The following is a 20,893-nucleotide window of genomic DNA, read 5'->3' as shown; positions in this document are numbered from 1 at the left end:
TAAATAGTGTACACTAAAGTCTGATATTGCACATTGAAAAATTAAATAATAATTAAATTACAAAAGTCCCCAGCAGACAGCTATTCTTTGTTTTATTCTTATTCTTTTACACTAATTTAAACCCAGAAATGATCATATACCCCTCTATTAACAAGCCAAACTTTTGTTCCAACTGAAGCAAAGATTCAAAGGGATAACATCAAATCCAAACAGTTCCACATTGTTCTTGTCAAAACGCCAAAAACATATAATCACAAATTCGATTTTTTTTTTTTAAAAGCCTTGTCTCTGTCTTCATCTTCTAGAGCTTGTGATATATGTCGAGATATCTACACGATTTCTTTGATATGCTAATAGTCAACAGATTCTGGTTATACCAAATTTTTCCTTCTGAAGAAGGCTCTTCAATTCGGCAGGCTTGTACTATAGCAAAGATGCTGAAAGCATAAAGTAGTCCAGGCCTTCCCTAATAAGAGGAAGGTTTTTAATTCATTATATGATCGTCTCCCTGCATTTGTATAAGCATGGTATGGAAAGGCCAGATAAAGAATCTGGTGGCATCAACTTCCCTGAGTGAAGATCCTTGTACATATGTAAGAAGGGCAGCCACACGGATGCCGGATGACTAATTTGGAGCACATGTTCAGCAGTCTATACCGAAAGTCTTGGGGCATCACCTCTCCCTGCTCTCCTATCAGTGTGGCGACGGCCAAACTGCATGCCAAAAAGTGATCCTGCTGGGTCATCTATCTCAGATTTGCAAAGGGGGCATAGTGCATTGATTTTGAGCCATTTATCCACACAGTCTGCATGGAAGAAGTGGGAGCAGGGCAGCTCACGAAGCTTGTCATTGTCCGAGTACTTGGCAAGGCAGATGCAACACTCCTGTAATAGTCAGTCACATGTCAGCAATATAAACCTATTTCACTCATGCATTGGTAAGTTATGGTTTACAATAAGTTGCAAAAAAAAAAATTCCTGAGCAAGGAACTTAAAATCGCAAAACCAGAAGCTAGTCAAAATACAGTGGGATAATGAAGAGATTTAAAGGACTAGGTGTAATACTGTATGTTACAGCCAACATGCAGTTATTTACACAGTAACCAATCTCCCATGACAGAGACCTAATTTGTTTTTTGGTGCATTTAAACATCATTATGAAATGAAACCAGTCGCTCCAAAATTAGCAACCCCAACGGTGTTACATTAGCTACTAGTTCACTGACTTCTAAGTTAAGGCACCATGAATAAATTACCTATCACGGAAAAAAAAAACTAAACTGGCATCCCCATTTTAGTGAACCTGATGCCATTAACAATTTATCAAAATCTTGCCTATCAGAGAGAAGCCTGATGGTTGCGCGAGTGTACGAGTAGCTAGAATCTTTCAAATCAATGGGTATAAAAGGATATCAAACGAGAATGTGTAGAGCTTTGTGCACAGGCCTCATATCACAATCATACACAGGCAGATTGATAACACAAAAAACACCATCAATAGGATCAAAAGAATTATAATATGATTGCTAAACTCGCCCCGGATACAATCATCAGATTGTCCATACTGCCGATGTACCTAAATTCATCTTGGACCAAAGAGCTAAATAATTGGACATACAATACATGAGAATTCTTGCTATCAAATTTTTGTACCAAATTTCATATAGCAATATGATGGATCTGGAAAAAAAAATGAACCACAATGATATGTAAAATGTAAGTATAAACTCACAGCATCTTCAGCAGAAATTACTCGCTCCTTTTTAGTACCAGAACCTAGGATTCCACCCTCACCAAGGGCTTCTGAGGTAGATTCAGTTCCTTTGTTTCGGTTTCTTCTTGACTTGAATTTATAGGTAGGCAGCGTATTGATTATGTCTGTAGTGGCTCCTCTACCCTGATCCAGATCCTCTCTAAAGCGCAGGAAAGATATTATGCAGGGAAAGCAACAGCATATTGTTGCGCACACGATAAAAGGCATGGCATATCCAATGCAACTGAACGTGAGAAATGCTATACATAACCTAATGAAAGTGAAATAGTCAGGATGGTTCAAGTTTGTATGGAGTGAACGCAGTGTAAATACATCAGCCATTTACCTGTACAAGTTGGGAGCATCAGAAGAAGAAGAGTGTCCACCAAAGATCCACACATTTCCAACAACAAACCAAACAGCAAAGAAACAATCTAGTCCCATCTTGAAATGATCGACCAGTGTATTTAGCCTGTGAAGCATATAGTAACTTAAAACGAAAAATTCACTTATAAGATTTATTTACACTATTCATTGTCTTAACATATTATAAATGATGGCACCAAATTTCTATCTATTAAAAGAACCATGAATGGCTTTAGAATAAGCAAGTTCAAGAATTTACATCTGAAGAATTACTTTAGCATAACCATCAAGATGTACTGAATAATAATTTCTTCTATTACCTAGAAAGATTGTCCAACAATAAGAGTCAAATGAAAAGGATGTTGCGCAGAAAACAAACTTGGATGGTCAAGGCAGAGAATTTCTTATGGCTCATTCTAAACCCCTTAAGGCATAGAAACACCACACAAGACAGGCTATAAATTATAGGTTAAAATGTTTGTGAATAGGAATTATCCTACTGAGATAGGACATAGTAGAAATGGGAACTTCAAGACCAAAGATGGCAGCAGTGAAATAGATTCTGAAAGAACCATATGTGGAGAGCTTGGGAGCTATGGAAAAATAAAAAATAGTTTGAAACTTAGATATGCCCAGTAATTACAACATAATGCACAGCTAAGGAGAGATCTGGCCTACTAAAGATTCTACTGAAGGGAGAGGGATCAAATAAGACAAGAATAGCTACCAATAAGGGAAAAAATTTACACTCCATGACATGAAGCAATGAATTAACATGCTTGCACATAAAACAATAGAATGATACATTGAACTAGTAATAGCAAATGAATATAATGATCTTCTCCAAATGCTTGAGAAGAAGTAATTGTATTGTATGTAGTAGATTCTGGGAATATTGTACCTAGAGTTTTGGCGTGCTTGTTCAGATTCCTGTTCAGGAACATGACTGTTCCGATGAATATAACGCCAATAAAGATGTGGAAGATTTGCAGCACATCCACAAGTATAACCGATAATCCATGAAAACAAAGGAGTGTGTGGACGCTCATGTCTGGACAAAGAGAGAACGATAATAGCAGCTAAAATTTGGCCGACGTTAACAACAACCTCAACTGAAATCCATAAACCAGAATTTAAAGGGCTTCTCTGACGGCGAGCATGATTATCACCTCTTCTAATAAAAGATGCATTCCTAGAATTAGAAGTGTTCTGTGATGATGATGACGATGATTGAGATGTTGGGTTTTGTCTACTTGTTGAAGGCCTATCTTCAGAATGCATTTCATCTGAATCGCTATGCTCATCTTGAAGACTGACAGACGTGGAAGCAATTTCACCCCTCTCTACATTGATAACATGATCATGTCCATTACTATTGGCAGAGCACTCCATCAATAACTTCTCTGTGCTTCAGTACCCTATAATGGAGAGAGTTGTATCTTGAAACAAGCAAATAAGTTGCCTAATCGACCTTGATCTCTTCTTGAAAAGAGCAAGCTAAATAAGAAATAACCCAACCTGCAAACAATTTGCAAGCAAAAGACTACTCATTTATCTAGAAATTATGGATTGAGACATCAAAGAAACCAAGTAGATTATAAATGAAAAATTCTTCATATATATAATCAAGCGAAAATGCTACTTCCAGCTCCCTTTGTAACAGCTGGACTCAACCACTGCCCAGCATGTGCCCTAGCGTGTGAGATACATGTGACTGACCCTGACACATGCTAGGATACCCACGAGGGCCCAACAAAGGGAAGCTCTTTCCCAGATATTGGTGAAAATGGATTGATCAACATGGCATAAAAATCTGAACATATGTTTAAATGGTAATCACCCACCAGTGACCGATGGGCCCACAAGTCGCAACAAACCATTAGCTAAGATCCACTTTGGGTCTCGATCTACAGCTGAAACATAAAACAACAAAGAATGAACCTAACACTCAACAAGTGGAATTACATCCCAACAAACAATGATAATACCATTATTCAAGAAACAATAAATGAGAAACTTAAATATAGATAGAATGGATAAATGTCATCTACAATCACGTATATTATGTAGTGTGATGTTCATTAAAATCATCGTATCATCGGTCGAGGCGCTGACATAGCTAATGCCACCCAAACTAATCCTCAAGGAGGGAGTGAAATTAAGCGGTACTATCGTTTGTCTATGCCTGACGAACAACTGATCGATAATCTACCACCATAGCCTAAGAACCTCAGTTGTAAAACCAATCCTATCAAAACTAATCATCATCGCATGTCGACGAGGAATACTCACACGAGCTCTCAGCTCATCATTGCACATTGATGCGGAATACTCTTACGAGCCGCGTATTGTAACCATGCACGTTGCGTACTGCATATTCCACTTAATCCCAACCTTGCACAAAGTTTATGGCAACCACCAACAATAACAGTTTGAGTCGTGATAATAATAATCATCACTCATGCCCAATGAACAGCTTGCCTAATTGTCTAAGATTCACAAACTTAGACCTCAGGAATAGACCCTAACATAATAACATTAATAATAGCAAATCTCGTACATGTCCCTGCCCTTACCCTAGGGACTCTTGAATACTATCCGGCTCGGTCTACAACTTGCTCGTTGAGTGACTCGGCGTGTCGAGTGTGATGCCCGAGTGAAAATGCATGGACCTATATAGCATAATTATGAGCTAAATGGAATAGCACTTAGTATCCATAAAAGTTTACGAGCTAAATAACTACTCACCATAACATGCTTAAGAAAGACTACTAACAAATAGCAAATCACTTAAAAAACCGACAATATAATGCGCAATAAACTACAATAAAATGTAGCACCCTATGCACAATCATGAATTATTATTCAATGATGTACGGAATACTTAAGTAAAGGATGTCCACTTGCTTGGAATGTCAACCATGTCCTAAATGCTTTATCACCAAATGCTAATTATGAGTTTACTTACACCCAAACTTTGAGAGTCTCGACTTAGACTAATTCCCAATAAGTCTGCAATGAAAATTCTTACTTGGTTAATTTGTATTACTAATGTATGGTTGACATGCTTGATGAAAGAGTACAAGATAGAGGAAGAAAGGAGAGTTCAGTGGTTGGCAGGACGGATTGCAAAAATAAAGCTTAAAAGAATGAGCACAGAGCCACAGATTGAAGAGAGGGCTACAGGGTTTCCGGTTTCTGGCTTCCTTAAAAGGTAATATGATAGTCCAACATGTAACAATATATTAAGGGGAAGGTAGTAAGAGGGTTGTACATCTATATGTATATGCATACAAATAAGTAAGCATATTTGGTGTGCACACCTATTTATACAAGATGTTTTTATAATTAAGTATACATAAACCTCCTCTGTTGACATAAACTTAGTTAATTTCACCCGCTTATCCATCGAAGTTGTTAGGATCAATAGCTACATATTCATGGCCATGCATGCATATACACTCCTATATATAAGTACATATGAATAGCTGTGAGTCTGTAAAGGGGTGTTAATCTAGGTGTAGAATGAGAAGGTGATCCATAGGGAGTATTAGCATGGTACTGTTACGCTGATGATATAATAGTAAACAAATAAGCCATTCCACATTTGGGTGATAAAACAGAGATGTGGGGTTCGGACGGCCATGGCAGTAGCAAATGGTGGTAGCCGGTGGTGGGTACAGGCAGCGATGTTGGTGGTGACAGTGGAATGGGGGTAGGAGGAAAATTGGTGGAGAATGTGGTGGGCGGGTGAAGGTGAGAGAGAGAGAGAGAGACTCACGAGAATGGAGAGCCCTTGAGAGTCGGGGTATCCCGGCGGAGGTGACGACGGCGAGGCGCAACCCTAAGAAACCCAAATGCGGCGGAGCGAGCGAGGGCGTCAAGGCTACTCAACAGGAAATCCAATAGTGGAGGGGGAAGAGGGAGAGGGATGAATGAGGGGGGCGGCGTGGGGCTCCGGATCGAGCTCAGCGATCAGAGGGAAACAAGAAGAGAAGAAGACGAGTGGGAGAGGAAAGGGTTTGGAGAGAAGAAAGAAAGAAAGAAAAGATACAACAAGATGGGAGATAGAGAGAGAGATTGCGTGAGAAAGCGATCAATTGCGTCAGAATGAACTCACCAGATCTGACGACGACCTATCTGCGGGTTAATCGGGAAGAAGACTGCAATCCGATCGGAATCCTTCTTCAATTTCTACCAATCTTTTCCCTCTTTTTTTCGTGGCTTCCGATCTCCTGTCGCTTTATGGCGCAGCGCAAAGAGATATACATTAAGAGAGGAGGAGAAGAAACGATAGGAAATTTCGTGTTTTGACTCCGACTGCCTTGAGATTGGGATGGGAATTGATAATATCACTCCCACCTTTTATCAAAAATAAAATAGAAATATTGCAATCCGTAGAATGTTTAATTTATTATTTCACTCGATAAAGTTAACCGTATGATGACAATTTGACGGCACGATGATGCGTGACATTATGGGACATGGCGTAGTAGGTTTGTTGACGAGATATCAGGTAGCAGTACCATAAGGTGTTCCATTGGAGAGATTTTTTGCAGATGCTTGCGTACTAGGATGGAAATCTTGAACTAAACAACACGTTAATGAGCATCTAATTTTTATGCGTTACACTTTTACTTTTTAAAAAAAGGTATTTGTATTATTTAAAAAATATAAAGTATTCTGGGTATCTCGATGGATACCCAAAGTATCTTTGCAGTAATAGATCAAATAAAACAGAGGGGCTTTGTATGCCCAAACAGAGGAAAAGCCTGACTAGCACTAAGAAAACTAACGAGTAAAAAATTTTGAGGGAAGTTGAACTTGATCCAAGAATATATTCCTCCACCGCCAAGGGAGTATGTGAGTGTCTGAATAATGTACTGACGATAAGATCGCGAATATAATAGAGAGAGAAATGTAGTATACGAGATTGATGTGCCAACGCAGTCTAATTGAGAATAGTTTTTTATGAGATGGAAAAGCAGCTAATGAGTTGGGAGTGCTACAGTCGATTCTAAATGGACTCCTAGGATGGTCCCTTTATACTCTTTTTTACTCTCATCATGAGAAGTGGATGACCTTACTCAGTAAAGATTATTACAGAAGTAATGTAACTACAGGATTCTGAGAATCTACTTATAACTTGAATGTGCCAAAGGATTGTGATATGGATCAAAGCAGTTTTTCCCTGAAAGAAAGGAGTTGTTCAGATCAAAATTTCTGTGTATATACCTATTAATTTGCATATAGCTTTTGTAAGAAATTTTCTTCTATGCTCGAAATGAGGAGGGTCTGGATGCCCATTGCCTGCCGTCGCCTGCAGCAGGAAAGGCTTCTCTGGCACAAAAAATTCAGCCAGTTCTCCACCTTATGAGAACAAAAGAGTTTAACATCTCAAAAACAGAGTGCTCTGCCTTAAGCCATAATAAGGCCCAGAAGAATGCCCGCACAATATTAACACAGGCCAGTCACAACCCCAGTGTTAGGTGTCCAATCGAGCAACAACTCTGTAAAATATCTCTAAAAGCAATAATTGCAGGAGTTTCTAAGAAACAACAATGGTCATACTGCACTTTTTAGTGTAAAGTCCAATAAGTGAAACTTATTCAGAGAGCAAAGTGTTCCTCTTCTTCACACGATGAAAAGTATTAGCTCAGCAAGTAACAAGACAGGCCTTTTGAACATAATAAGGATTTGATAGTAACTAAAGGAGAAAATAACAGTGTCTCAGCTCCACAAAAGCTTTCAGCATGCGCGCAACCTACCCTTCCTCAGAATATGTGAACAATGTCGTAAGCAAATCTGTGTGTGTTAAAGGTCAACTCGAACAATAATAAAAGGGATATTATTGTAACTACTCTAGTGAAAAATTAAATCAGAGCAGAAATAACAAATAACAGTGACACATAAACAGGTCAAGCTGCACTTGAACAATCTTAGAAGGAATGTAAATCTAATACTGAAATTTTTTGTATCAGCAGCTTACATGAGGCTACTAACAACACTTATCTTGCAAATTCTTACTGAAGGAATCTGTGGGAACTAGAATGGCGGACAGGAAGGCCGTATCAATTGAAGACATGTAGAACCATAAATTTAAATGGCAATGGATCATGAGGCATGACAAAATAGTAACCTTAATCTATCCTAATTCTTCTATTAGAACTTGATTTATGAACTTGGGATCTAGAAAAGAGCCTCGTCTTTCATTCAGATCCCCCATGATACTATCTGTTTATCTATCAGGCATTGTTTGATTATGCCTATGACCCTTTTACCAAAAGCAACCAACTTCTGACACAGAAAACACAAAGGTTTAATATATAACTTAAGTTATATATGGTAAATAACTAAATATCAAAACTCCATCAGGATGTCAAGTTAGAAAAGAAGCATGCTAGTTCGAATAAGTCACATCAAGTTGCCATTGTTGACAATTGTCTAATGACGCGGGATGCCAAGTGTGGGAACAACCAATTCGCCTACCAGGGCAAAACTGATTAATGAACTTACAACATAGTATACCCATACTGAATGACCCATCAAAGCAGGTTGCTACTTTAAGAAAAAGGAGATAAGATACCAAATTTGTAACCTTATTTATGGCTGATTGGAATAAAAGATGGTGCAAAATATGAAGAGATGTGAAAGATGAGTGTAAGAAAAAAAAAAATTTAAAAAGCATAAGCTTCATACTGATCAAAGGATACGTCCAAAACAGCACGAATGACTGCAAAAGTAAATTACATATGTCAGAAGAAATTACAATAGAAGAAAATTAACTATCACAATGTCAAACAAAAATCCATGTGGGAACATAAAGATATAACAGTTAAAAGAATTTGATACAAAAGTGAGAACGCATCATGCAACTTCTAAGGAGTAATAGAAGAAGGAACTCTAAATATTACCTGAAATGAAATAATCAAGGATATCTTCCGGACACTAAGAGGGAATGTTCAACATTTAATCTTATATACAATTATGCATGTTAAAGAAAGGTCGTAAATCTTCTAGAAAGATATTAGATTTACAGTGTAGGCAATAAATATCCTTGTGTGTACGGGTAGCACACTTGTGAAAGAAATTATAACTAGAACACCACAAAATTCAAATTTGAGTGTTATATCCTTGAATCAATAATAAAATCTAACACTGAATGATGAAGCATTGAAGCATACCATGAGACCACCCAAAAATCCATCAACTATAATCCTGTTCCAAGAATCAACGTATTTGTGAACAGAAAATTTTGCCTTAGCTGCCAGTCCGATCGACGCAGCTACCATTATCAGGAAATAAAAGACAAAGCCTGTCAAGCCTGTGAATCCCCAAATTCCAGCAACAACTCCACCAATGATGGACAAAAAGGTACGACTGCAACGAGAAAATATTCCTGAAGTTATTTACTGAACCAGATGACAAAAGGGATGCAAATACCACATATGCTTCCAAACTTATTACAAGGAAAGACACGAAGATTTCTGACCATGTCTGGCAACAGCGTATACAAACAAATGAAAGGGCACTGCCATCTAGTAAAGAAAAGAGGCTTGCATCTTCCACCACACAATTATCTTGAAAAGCACAAATATTGGATGAGCAAATAATGTCACTCATCCTATGCCAAAACAGAGTGGTTAAATGGTTAATGACCTTTCCTAAGAAACCATTCCAAATTTCTTGATCAAAGCATTTGTGATATAACCATGCCTTGCCTTTACACCATCGTTAAGGTCTAGATGTACATCGAATGCCTAGTCCCACTAAACTGAATGAATTTTCTCTTGGCAAGTGTATCAAAGGCTCAACCATTAAATAGGTTGCCAATCGCTACTGAGGATGTCTCCATCAAACAAGGCCAGCGATATCACCCTTCCAAAGAAAACCTTATAAATTATCTCTTTTTTTATGAGCATTGTTTTCTTTTATTAGCTTTTACAATAAAACACCTGAAAAGAAGATTTGCACAAGCCCTTCATCAAATGGAGGCATCTATATAGTCCCAGGTGATGTAATAATTTGATCCCTAAACCTTTCCCTTTGAGTTATACGTTACCTTTGCCATTCTACTTCATAATTACCATGCAATTAGATCCACCAACCACTAGAAAAACAAAACAAAACAAAACTTTCGACTCTTTTATTCTGAAATCAAACCTACTTCAAATGATCCATATTCCCTACCCACATATAAATTCTACTCGCTTAAACTTTGCATTTAAGTTCACCACCTAAATCAATCAAGAAACCCTAATTCATCTCAATCAAGAATTAGAAAAACAATCAAAACATCAAACTTTACTGAAAAGGTCCACAGGATTGGGGGATAAGATTGGGAGATACCTGTAATAAATGGATCTCATGTTACTTTGCAGATTCTCGGCATTGAAGAGTGGCAAATCAACAGAATCGTCCGCCACCATTTTTACACCTCGCTTCCGATCTTCTTTCTATCAACAAAAAGGCACGATAACTATAAGAGCATCAAGATCAAGAGAGAGCAAAATTTCATTTATTCCGACAAAGTACGACCGTGTGAGTCCATTTTTATTTTTATTTTTTGAAATTATGCTAACCAAAATTTACTTCGACCTTGGTCTAGACTAGAATACAACCATTATTTTTTTAATAGATTTAACCAAACTAAGAATAAGTTTTCGAACGTATTAAAATAATACTGATCAAATTTCATATTACAAAGATATGATGAATACATATATTTCTTCAATAGCACTTAATACCCATGTATATCATAATTATGAGCCAAATGGTATAGCACTTAATATCCACATGTACGAGAATGCGAGCTAAATAACCACTCACCATAACATGCTTAAGAAAGATTAATGACAAATAGCAAATCACTTAAATACCAGCAATATAATGCATAATAAACTACAACGAATCATAGCACTCTATGCATGATCATAAATTATTATTCAATACTGTAAGGAATACTTAAGTAAGGGATGCCCACTTGCCTCCTACATGCTTTATCACCAAATGTTGATTAGAAGTTTACATACACCCAAACTTTGAGTGGTTAGCAAGACAAATTGCAAAAAAATAAAGCTTAAAAGAATGAGCACATGTGAAAGAGAGGGCTATATGATTTATGACTTCCTTAAAAGGTAACACGATAGTTAACATGTAATAATATATTAAGGGGAAGGTAGTAAGAGAGTAGCGCATCTATATGTATATGCATACAGTTAAGTAAGCATATTTGGTATCCACATCTATTTATACAAGACGTTTTTATAACTAAGTATACATAAATCTCCTCTGTTGACATAAACGCAGTTAAGGTCACCCGCTTATCCATTGCAGTTATTAGGATCAATCACTACACATTCATGGCCATGCATGTATACATACCCCTATATAAGTACATATGAATAGCTATGAGTCGGCAAAGGGTGTAAATCCAGGCGTAGAATGAGAAGGTGATCGATAGGGAGTATTAGCTTGGTACTGTCACGCTGATGATGGTCATACCAGTAGTAGTAAACGAATAAGCTATTCCACATTTGGGTGATAAAACAGAGATGTGGGGGTCGGACGGCCAAGGCAGTAGCAGATGGTGGTAGGCAGTAGTGGGTACAGGCAACGATGGTGGAGGTGACAGTGGAACCCAACTGCGGCGGAGCAAGCAAGGAAGTCAAGGCTACTCAACAGGAGATCCAAGAGTGGAGGGGAAAGAGGGGAGTACGGCGTCGGGCTCCGGATCGAGATCAACGATCAGAGAGAAACAAGAAGAGAAGAAGACGAGTGGGAGGGAAAAGGGTTTGGAGAGAAAGGAAAGAAAAAGAATAACAATAAGATGGAGATGGAGAGAGATTGCGTCAGGATGAACTCACCAGATCTGATGACCTATCTGCGGATTACTCGGGATGAAGACTGCAATCCGATCGGAATCCTTCCTTAATTTCCACCAATTTTCCTCTCTTTCTTTTTCGTGGCTTCCGATCTCCAGTGTTGTGGCGCGGCGCTAAGAGATACACATAAGAGAGGAGGAGGAGAAGAAACGAGAGGAAATCTCGAGTTTTGACTTCGACTGCCTTGAAATTGAGATGCAAATTAATAATATCACTCCCACCTTTTATCAAAAATAAATAGAATATCGCAACCCCTAAAATGTTTAATTAATTTATTTCACTCGATAACAATAACCGTACGATGACAATTGGACGGCATGATGGATGCGCGACATGGTGCATTAATAGGTTACATTGGAGAAGAGAGATCTCCTTTTGCCTTTAGAAAATTTATTTATTTATTTTTGGGTAGAAGACGTATACTTGTATTAATAAAAAACACACAAAAATATTTAAGGTATCTGGACAGATGCCCAAAGTATCTCTATGCAATAGATCTAGTAAAGAAAAATAAATAAAAATTTAGCATTAATAAAAGAAAACTAACAAGTAAAAATTTGAGAGAAGTTGGAAGTACATCAAAGAGGATACTCCCTATAATATATTAAAAGACTCTTGATACTATTCATAGATACTGTCAATATCGTTGGGTTATTTGTTATGCAAAATAATGCATAGGAAGATCGTGAAATGTAACGTACAAAATTACTAGTGTAGTCTAGTGGTTGAGTTCAATTAATATGTGATAGATAGTTTGATTCCTCCTATGGACATTAAAGTGAGACTCAGTAAATTTTTTATATGGATTAATTATCTTTGATATATGAATTAATCATCACTTAATGTGTCAATTGCACTCTAATTAAGACTAGTTTTTTATGAGATGAAAAACAAACTAACTAGATAAATTTATATAAGACTCCCAGTAAGCTTATAAATTTATAAGCCTTACATTCTTGAGCAAAATTGGTGGTTTCTTAGTCACGACCAGCTAAAGCTAAAGTTTCATTAACGAACGTTTTCATGTGGTAGAACATCATCGGGGAATATATAAGGTTTTCATAAGATTAATCACGAGCTTTCATCCAATAAATAAAGATAAAATCTTAGAAAAATGGATTCCTAGAATGGTTTCTTTGTACTCTTATTTGTTGCCTTACTCAGTAAAGATGACTTCAATTTTTTTAAAAAGAAATTACGTAAATCCTGATCTAAGCAAATGACTTCATTTACAAAAGTAACGTAACCAAGGATTCTGAGTATCTACTTAATTTGAATGTGCCAAAAGGCCTAATACAATTTCCAAACTGAATTATATGTTATTTTTGCCATTCTACTTCATAATTATCATGTAACTAGATCCACCAACCACTACCAAAAATAAAATGAAACAAATCTTTCTACTCTTTTGTCTGCAAAATTTTGGTTATGAAATCAAATCTATTTTAAATGATATATGTTTCATGCCGATATATAAATTATACTCACTTAAGCTTTTCATTGAAGTTCACCGGTCTAAACCAATTAAGAATTAGAAGAATAATTAAAACATCGAACTAGTTTTATTTATCTCAATTTATCCCTTTGGTCTAAATAGACTAGAATATGAACATTAATTTTTTAATAGATTTAAATAAAAATTTAAATACATGACGTTCTGGCAAGGATGACGTCCAATAAAGAATTCTCTTTCGAGGCCCAAACGAATAGTTTGGAGCGTGCAGGTTATCTCATACGTGGCATGATCTTATCCGGCGAGAAGGCAATTTTGTGTTTGCCCCTCCGTAGCATCGACTAATTCGCTCTCTCTCTCCTCTCTCCTCTCTCCTCTCTCCTGTCTCCGTCCAAAGAAAAGCCCTAATTCGCAGCAGTACGGGGTCCCCTCTCTTATAATTTCAAGGCCCGTCGGAGAGAAGACGAACGCGAGGGCAGATCCCGTAATTTTCTGTCGAACTCAGTGGCATTTTGTGAACCGGTCCATATCGTAATTCGCAAGTACGTAACAAAAAGCCTCCACCCCCTTCCCTCTCTCCAACATTCCACCAAACCCTAATCCCCTCACACCCCCAACCCCCTCCCCCCACCAAACCCTAATCTACATAGCTCTTATTTGCTCCTGTAATTCTCATTTGAGGATGCTCTCTTAACAGTGATTGATCTCCTTTATTTCGACGGAGCTATGTCGTTGGACGGCGCCGTCGGGAGGAGGGAGGAGCCGGCGGCAGGGAAAGGGAGCGGTAACGGCGTAACACCGGTGGCGAACGTGGCGGCGCCGCCGGCTCCGGTGGTGGGGCGGCCGACGTACGGGGATCGGCGGCTCAGGCTGAACCCTAACACGGAGCACAAGCCGGAGAAGTACGATGATCTCCAGACCGAGTTCGATCCAGCCATATATAGCTCGCTGGAGCGGCACCTTCCTCCGAGCATGCTCGAGGTGGCGCGCGACGCCAAGCTCCAGTTCATGTCCGAGATCCTGGCGCGCTACTTGCCGGAGACGGAGCGAACCAGAGTGAGATGCACCCAATCTTCTCGGCCTCTCTTTTTCACGTTTCTTTTAGTGTTCCGGAAATTAGGGTTTCCGTTGAGAAACAATGGCTACTTTGATTTTGTTTGGTAAATGACGGGAATGCCCTCATTCACTAGTCGGGTCGTGAGGTCGGTTTCAGTTTTAGTCGTGGAAGGCAATTCGATTGGAATTATCTATTATGTCTGAACGTGTTGTCGAGTGAGCTGTAGTATGTTTGATAAAGAATTCAAGAAAGGAGTAATCTTTGTCGTGGACCGGAGAACTAGGCTGTCTAGGTGTTACTATCTTTTTTTGATTAATAAGTTTATCAAGTGTTGGGGGCTCCCGTTGGTTTTACTGGCAGTGTAGTTGGATAGGTGGCTTATTAAGGGTTAGGGACCTGATATTGAAGTTGAGATTAGTTACTTTCATCAATTTATTCCTTGGTGGTTGCAATATACCTTTCATGAAACTGTCCTTTGATTGTTGATGACTTGCTTATTTTAGGGTGATTTTATATAACTCATAGATTGTTGCTAAGAAATTAATGAGAAGAGAACAGAGCCAGAGAGCAGTCAACAAATGGATCCTTTTATTTTCGTCATGTTGTAAACAGTCATAGGTAGAAAGAATCTGAAATCTGATGTCTTATATTCCTGTTATGACTTATTTGAGAGATGTTCATGGAATGATACCTTCTGAAGATTGCGTTGGGTATGATTTATATGTTATACTGCAACTTGGGAAATTCTTGGCTATAAAGTATAAACAAAGTGCCTTAGTCTGTGGAACACAAAGATTTTCCAAGGCATATCATATATCCATGCACTTCATATTAGCCTGGAGTTACACCAAGCAATATAACCGTCTCTAGTCTCTACCCTATCATGTTTATGTTACCCGTCACTAGTGGATAACCTATTTGATGAATACAATGTGAATATGGCTTTAATCAGTGTAACATATATTCATCATGGAGTAGTTCATGAAATAGTCAAAAGAAATGACAGGCATGTTCTTGGATATTTAACAAAGTCTGTCCAGGTATCATTTTGACCTTACTAATTGATAAGTATTGGTCTTATTGCAAAGGAAAATGATGAAACTTTACAATATGTATTCTGAGGCATGCAAAGTTCTATAATATCCATATTGGCTTTCCTGTTTCTGGAGGAAGATTCTTCGTTTTTCTATTTTTAATTTTTAATAGGTGGTAATTTTTAGTTCTTAATAGTTTTATAATATCCATATATCTTCCTATATCAGGTTCAGAGGCAAAAGGACTATAGACAGAAGATAATGTCTGCTTATCAGGTGTGTCTACTTGAAATTCTTGTTGTTCCTAGTATTTAACATTAGCATTGGACTTGTGTTATGAAAATTTTGGAATTCTTGTAATCATAGAACTTGTTGTGATGAAATTTAGGGATATTCACAGCTAGGTGCACATGATCTATGGAATGAATTTTGAAATTGTATTATCTTTTGGAGATTTATTTTTTAGAACTCCTTATAACTCTTTTTGGCCATCATATTTCATATCACACATTTTCTAAGTCGTTTTTCAGTATACTGAATATTATATCAAGTATTTTTAGTTAATTACGATCAACTTGACGTCCTTCAAGAAAGGAATATTCATATTCTTCTAGTCATTGTTTCTGCTCAATTAATCCTTTTTTCTTCAAGGTGTTCATTTTCCTAAGTTGCTAATTTAAGCCTACTAGGAGTGTTTTTCTCTTGCGCTTGCATAGAAACACATGAGAATCTTTGAATATTCATATTTGAGCATTGATACATGGTGCTGCTTCCAGTTATTCAACTCCCTAAATTTCCTCTTTATGATTGACTTGAATCCTTGATATAGTTTGTTAAGCTAATGTAGAATATTACTTTGCAGATAACTATGAGTATGCTATTATACATTTCCAAGTTTTCATACCAGGAATATTACCATTTGGTATTTTAGTTTTTAGTGTCACTTCCTATTCTCCTAATATTTTTCTCTGGTTTTCTATGTATGCATACATGCTTTGAAATTGAGTATGAGCATGGATATATCCAAACTTGTGATGTCCGAATTAGATATGATACTCATCTGATATTTCATGAAATATCATTACTTGCTTTAAGTATTCGATTAGGAGATTGTTAATAGATTTTATTTATAGAGCATGATTTATCAATTGATATCTATAATAGGCGTTTAAAGTGCTAGATACTTTCTACATATGTCACCGATCTAAATCTATTTTCTATTGGTTGTTCAGCCTCTGCATAAGGACTTATACAACATCCATCCGTCAGCTTTCTTCATACCATCATTTATTAAAGCAATTAATGATAACACAGAAGACAGTTTCAGAAGTATAATGTCAGAACCCTCTCCTGGTGTTTATACTTTTGCTATGCTTCAGCCAAGCTTCTGTGACATGTTATTAGATGAGGTACATCAACTTTCTTGAAGTATATTTCTGCACAATATATCATCTGATGGTTTTGTTGAACTTCTAAATTGATAGAGATCATACATCTACCCATCTGTTAGGTTGAAAATTTTGAAAAGTGGGTCAATGCAGTTAAATTCAAGATAATGAGACCAAACACAATGAACAAATATGGTGCTGTTCTTGATGATTTTGGTCTGGAAGCTATGCTTAACAAGCTGATGGAAGAATTCATATGTCCCATTTCTAGAGGTGATAGACTTACCTGCTTCCGATGTAGCATATAATAATGTGTTATGAATGAACCTCTCAGTCTTGTAATATTGGTTTTATGGAAACCCGTTGGTTGAGGTGCAGTATTTTTTCCTGAGGTTGGTGGATCAACATTGGATTCACATCACGGTTTTGTGGTTGAGTACGGTAAAGATAAGGATGTCGAACTAGGTAAGTCACTGTGCGCTTAAATTTTATGATGTTTAGATCCTCATAGAACATAACTGCTTTTCTGCGATGAATATCTTGGTATTTGCAATAAATTCTTTTAATTTGTCTATAATATTAAGCATTTGTAGGAATATATTTTGGTGCATTTTTAAATTCCTTATGTATATCTTTGAGTTGCCATAGTCATCCGGGTAGAATTTATGAAATGCATAAATTACTCAGTGCAACAAATAGATTTGTGCTGCTTAGTGCTTATGTATATCTTCTTTTATTGGTATTAAGATGAATGTCAGAAACTGATAAATTGTTGGTTAGCTTAGTAATTGCTAAATTAGAATATGTTTGGGCTGACCTCGTGTGGGTTGATCTGATGCACGGTCCGATTGCTTTGATTGCATCCGTCACATCCAATGGTCCCCTGTATCTCCGTATCCGGGCATGATTGGAGCCGTTGGATGCATGCGAATTATATATTGTCGCGTATCCGACGGCCGCCTGGACTGCCCCTCACGAGCTCGTAATTACTTACCCTCTTTTCTCCCATGAAAAGTTTTTATTTTGTGTATACTGTATAATGTTTGTCCAATTCTGTAATTTGCTTTAGTTTGACTCCTTAGAATAATTGTTTACCTTATTGTTTGATTATTATTGTGCGGACCATTACTAGTTGGAATTTAGAGAAAGGAAGGGTTTCAAGAGGCAGGCCTTACTCTTACAGAAATGTACCTAAAGAAGTTCCTTTCTGCTGCAATCAATAAAATCTTATTCTATTCGAGGCATCTAGAATTCATTGTAGCGTGAGAGTAGTTACTCATATACTCACATGCATTAGAGAATATTAACCTGGATCTGTTGCTCAACTGCCTGCTTGATTTCATTCTCTTTCTCGAGTATGATGGGTGTGAGTTGGTATCTTTAAGTCCGTCTTAAGCTAAATGACAGCACAACCTTTCTAAGAATGTTCCTTTTCAATTGTTTCTGTTCACAAACTGTAGGTTTTCATGTGGATGATTCAGAAGTTACACTAAATGTTTGCTTGGGCAAGCAATTCTCTGGTGGTGAATTATTTTTTCGAGGTGTTCGTTGCGACAAGCATGTAAACTCGGAGACGCAATCTGAGGTACATTTATGTCTTATAACAAGCATTTGTGGTAGCAAATGTGAAAACAGAAGTGCTCGTGAGGGGCCTATTATTTGATGTTTTGGTTTCAATTGGATTTGGTTTTGGCTTCAGAGAAATTGAAAAACTTAGGCTGAAAATGATTGATCTCAGATGATAGTGATCTGAAACAGAGGTGAAAACCAATAGTCCTTCAACTTTCTTTAATCAATGTGTTTTGACCTTAATATGTTTCGGCCGGTACTGCTCCATCTTAGGCGAATCTTCAACCTTTATAGAACAGTTTGATCCCCTTGTTTTTATCAAACAACTTTATATTAATCATTCAAATAAAAGCTTGCGTTTTATTTACACGTTTTATTTACACATTAGTATATGCAGAGGTTTTCCTTATATACCTCCCCCCCACATTTAGAGCTTGCCTTAAGAACCATTAAGAAAGTTGGTTAGGATCAACCTTGTTGAATTTTCTTCTCCCAGAGTAAATGCCTATGTCTTTGTGGCTTTGACACTGATGTAGTTCCCTTAATCTTGAACCACTACATGCAAGATGTTACAAATCATTATCATCTTCTGCATAGCACCCATATGAGCGACACTGTGATTTGAACTTTGCATTTCACCATTTGCAAATTGCACCCCATCTTTTATGTGAAATGAGCGCAAAAAACCCATGCAATTAGTTTTCCCTACAAAAACTAAAATGTGGTCCTAGTCTGAATCTAAATTCATGCCCCACATTTTTTTGGCTCATTTACAGAAAAGGCAGAGCAGAAATAGTGAATATGTTGGGTTCAAACCATATGGTTGCTTAAAATGTAGGGTGTGTCTCATTTATTGATCTGACCATATCTCGTTTATTCTCCCGAGGCATGTATTTACTGCCTTTCAGATAGCCTTAGCAGATAAATATCATTTTAATGTTCTTGTAGCAATGGGGTAGGCTGAAAATAGATGCGATGTGAAACATTTACAAAGTATTGTCCAAAAATTTCATCTTCCAGCATTGCTTGTTAACTTTTAAGTTTCAGTGAAAATAGTTTGTTGTTATTTTAGTTATCTGAACTAAATTATTTCCTTCACTGCTGGAGCTGGAAATATATGTTACTAGTAAAAGGTTCAGGCTTTCTAATCTACATTTCAACTGCTGACTAATCTAAATCTCTATAGATCATTTTACTTGGTAGCAGGAAATTTTAGATTATGCTCATGTCCCTGGTCAAGCTGTACTACATCGTGGCCGTCATCGACATGGGGCCCGAGCCACAACATCTGGACATAGGATCAATTTGCTCTTATGGTGCAGAAGGTATAATCATCCTTTATTTTATATATTCACGGTTCGGCAAGACTCATTTTGTTTGAGTGGTACCAAGTTATTTTACACCGTTTGCAAAGCACCATAAATTGTACTGGCCCTAAAGATTCTTAGTTGGTACATTTTAGTTCTCTGACGTCTCTTTGTCATTTCATAGTACATTTTCTCATTAGATGGAAATAACTAACTAGTGCCATCTTATCATTCCTTTGGGGTTTGTCAAATACTTTTGGAGTATCTTTTGCAGTTAAATTTATCAATTTTCTTGTATATTATTCCACAAGAAGTGACCAAAGATCTATGGTTTTCAATTTGTTGCTTTTTCTCCCCATTTACAGCTCAGTCTTCAGAGAAACGAAGAAGTATCAGAAGGATTTTTCCAGCTGGTGCGGCGAGTGTCAGCGTGAAAAGAAGGAGAGGCAGCGTCAGTCTGTTGCGGCTACAAAGCTGGTAACATTGCACAACTATCAAGACTGTGTTTGTTTTTGGTTTTGCATTTTAATGTGATTAGTGGCCATTCGGAAAATAATGACCCCTTGCTTCTCTTTAACAGGCATTTCTTAGGAGTGCGGGGGGATCCATCATCTGAAACTATTCTTTCTTATTTTGAAGTTGGTGGTGGTTGTATTATAGCATTCTTATCCTCGCCCTTGATATCAAGAGGTTTGCTGTTGTAATTTTGCAAAGGGGTTGTTTTGGTAGCTTTCTCCTCTTGAAAATGATACTACTAGTAAGGAGGCTATGTGTAAATGCTAAATAATTAAATTATAAGCAAGGTAACTTCAGAATCCGATCCAAAGTCTGGGTACAAATTAGGCAAATGCTGCCTGCTGCTGGCTTCAATTTTTAATACTTCTGAAATCTAATAAACTGTCCACCCAAAATAAGTATGGTAATGCCTCTTCTGTTTTTTAAAGTGCACATTTTTCTTTAGTCGATGCATTTTCTTTTGCTGTAACGCATGTATGCAGCATATGAACGTTCACTTTATAATCCGAGATTCTTGTCGATCTGATACACCACAATCTGCAGCAAAGTGAGCCATCCATTGATTG

At 37.3% G+C, this 20,893-nt stretch overlaps 3 protein-coding genes across 11 annotated transcripts; 1 reads left to right on the top strand and 2 right to left on the bottom strand.

Annotated features, from left to right (window-relative positions):
• Nucleotides 1-21: 21 nt before the first annotated feature.
• Nucleotides 22-6,452, bottom strand: LOC140786443 (E3 ubiquitin-protein ligase At4g11680-like). Of its 4 annotated transcripts, none has more exons than XM_073134882.1 (6): nt 6,240-6,452; nt 3,964-4,032; nt 3,021-3,637; nt 2,100-2,225; nt 1,733-2,024; nt 22-885 (listed from the first exon to the last, which is right to left on the bottom strand). In XM_073134882.1, exons 3-6 carry the CDS (start codon nt 3,509-3,511, stop codon nt 652-654), a joined length of 1,143 nt encoding a protein of 380 aa, XP_072990983.1. In that variant the 5' UTR covers nt 3,512-3,637; nt 3,964-4,032; nt 6,240-6,452; the 3' UTR covers nt 22-651. The 4 variants fall into 4 exon arrangements, with proteins under 4 accessions (XP_072990983.1, XP_072990984.1, XP_072990985.1 ...); XM_073134883.1 differs by having other exon boundaries at nt 5,901-6,436; XM_073134884.1 differs by lacking the exon at nt 3,964-4,032 and having other exon boundaries at nt 6,240-6,430.
• A 1,185-nt stretch (nt 6,453-7,637) lies between these two features.
• On the bottom strand, nt 7,638-12,229 carry LOC140786164 (uncharacterized). Of its 2 annotated transcripts, none has more exons than XM_073134401.1 (5): nt 11,986-12,229; nt 10,469-10,575; nt 9,304-9,499; nt 8,833-8,852; nt 7,638-7,924 (listed from the first exon to the last, which is right to left on the bottom strand). In XM_073134401.1, exons 2-5 carry the CDS (start codon nt 10,546-10,548, stop codon nt 7,894-7,896), a joined length of 327 nt encoding a protein of 108 aa, XP_072990502.1. In that variant the 5' UTR covers nt 10,549-10,575; nt 11,986-12,229; the 3' UTR covers nt 7,638-7,893. The 2 variants fall into 2 exon arrangements, with proteins under 2 accessions (XP_072990502.1, XP_072990503.1); XM_073134402.1 differs by having other exon boundaries at nt 10,469-10,598; nt 11,986-12,202.
• A 1,648-nt stretch (nt 12,230-13,877) lies between these two features.
• Nucleotides 13,878-20,637, top strand: LOC140786162 (2-oxoglutarate and iron-dependent oxygenase domain-containing protein CP2-like). 5 transcript variants are annotated; one of them, XM_073134398.1, is made up of 10 exons: nt 13,878-13,998; nt 14,154-14,512; nt 15,776-15,823; nt 16,780-16,956; nt 17,058-17,208; nt 17,314-17,400; nt 18,396-18,520; nt 19,708-19,829; nt 20,177-20,288; nt 20,392-20,637. In XM_073134398.1, coding segments are annotated over exons 1-10 (1,218 nt in total). In that variant the 5' UTR covers nt 13,878-13,997; the 3' UTR covers nt 20,428-20,637. The 5 variants fall into 5 exon arrangements, 4 of the variants coding, with proteins under 4 accessions (XP_072990499.1, XP_072990501.1, XP_072990500.1 ...); XM_073134400.1 differs by having other exon boundaries at nt 13,879-13,998; nt 19,711-19,829; XR_012108567.1 differs by having other exon boundaries at nt 13,892-13,998; nt 19,691-19,829.
• Nucleotides 20,638-20,893: the final 256 nt, after the last annotated feature.

Source organism: Typha latifolia, chromosome 4 (assembly GCF_019914945.1).
Source record: "Typha latifolia isolate L0001 chromosome 4, TyphaL0001v2, whole genome shotgun sequence".
NCBI classification, from domain to species: domain Eukaryota; kingdom Viridiplantae; phylum Streptophyta; class Magnoliopsida; order Poales; family Typhaceae; genus Typha; species Typha latifolia.
Note: the sequence above shows the minus strand (reverse complement) of the source record. Positions and strands in the feature narration are given on the sequence as shown.

Bases quoted from the DNA above. Each gene is read 5' to 3' on its own strand.
- LOC140786443 (XM_073134882.1), bottom strand. From the start codon at position 3,511: ATGGAGTGCTCTGCCAATAGTAATGGACATGATCATGTTATCAATGTA. The intron at 2,226-3,020 runs GTACAATATTCC...TATGCTTCACAG, and splicing joins CAAGCACGCCAAAACTCTAG to GCTAAATACACTGGTCGATC. The intron at 886-1,732 runs GTGAGTTTATAC...TGACTATTACAG, and splicing joins TAATTTCTGCTGAAGATGCT to GAGTGTTGCATCTGCCTTGC.
- LOC140786164 (XM_073134401.1), bottom strand. From the start codon at position 10,548: ATGGTGGCGGACGATTCTGTTGATTTGCCACTCTTCAATGCCGAGAAT. The intron at 8,853-9,303 runs GTATGCTTCAAT...TTACTTTTGCAG, and splicing joins GATTTTTGGGTGGTCTCATG to TCATTCGTGCTGTTTTGGAC. The intron at 7,925-8,832 runs GTATCCTTTGAT...TAACACACACAG, and splicing joins TCATTCGTGCTGTTTTGGAC to ATTTGCTTACGACATTGTTC.
- LOC140786162 (XM_073134398.1), top strand. The intron at 18,521-19,707 runs GTACATTTATGT...TTTACTTGGTAG, and splicing joins ACTCGGAGACGCAATCTGAG to CAGGAAATTTTAGATTATGC. The intron at 19,830-20,176 runs GTATAATCATCC...CCCCATTTACAG, and splicing joins TTGCTCTTATGGTGCAGAAG to CTCAGTCTTCAGAGAAACGA.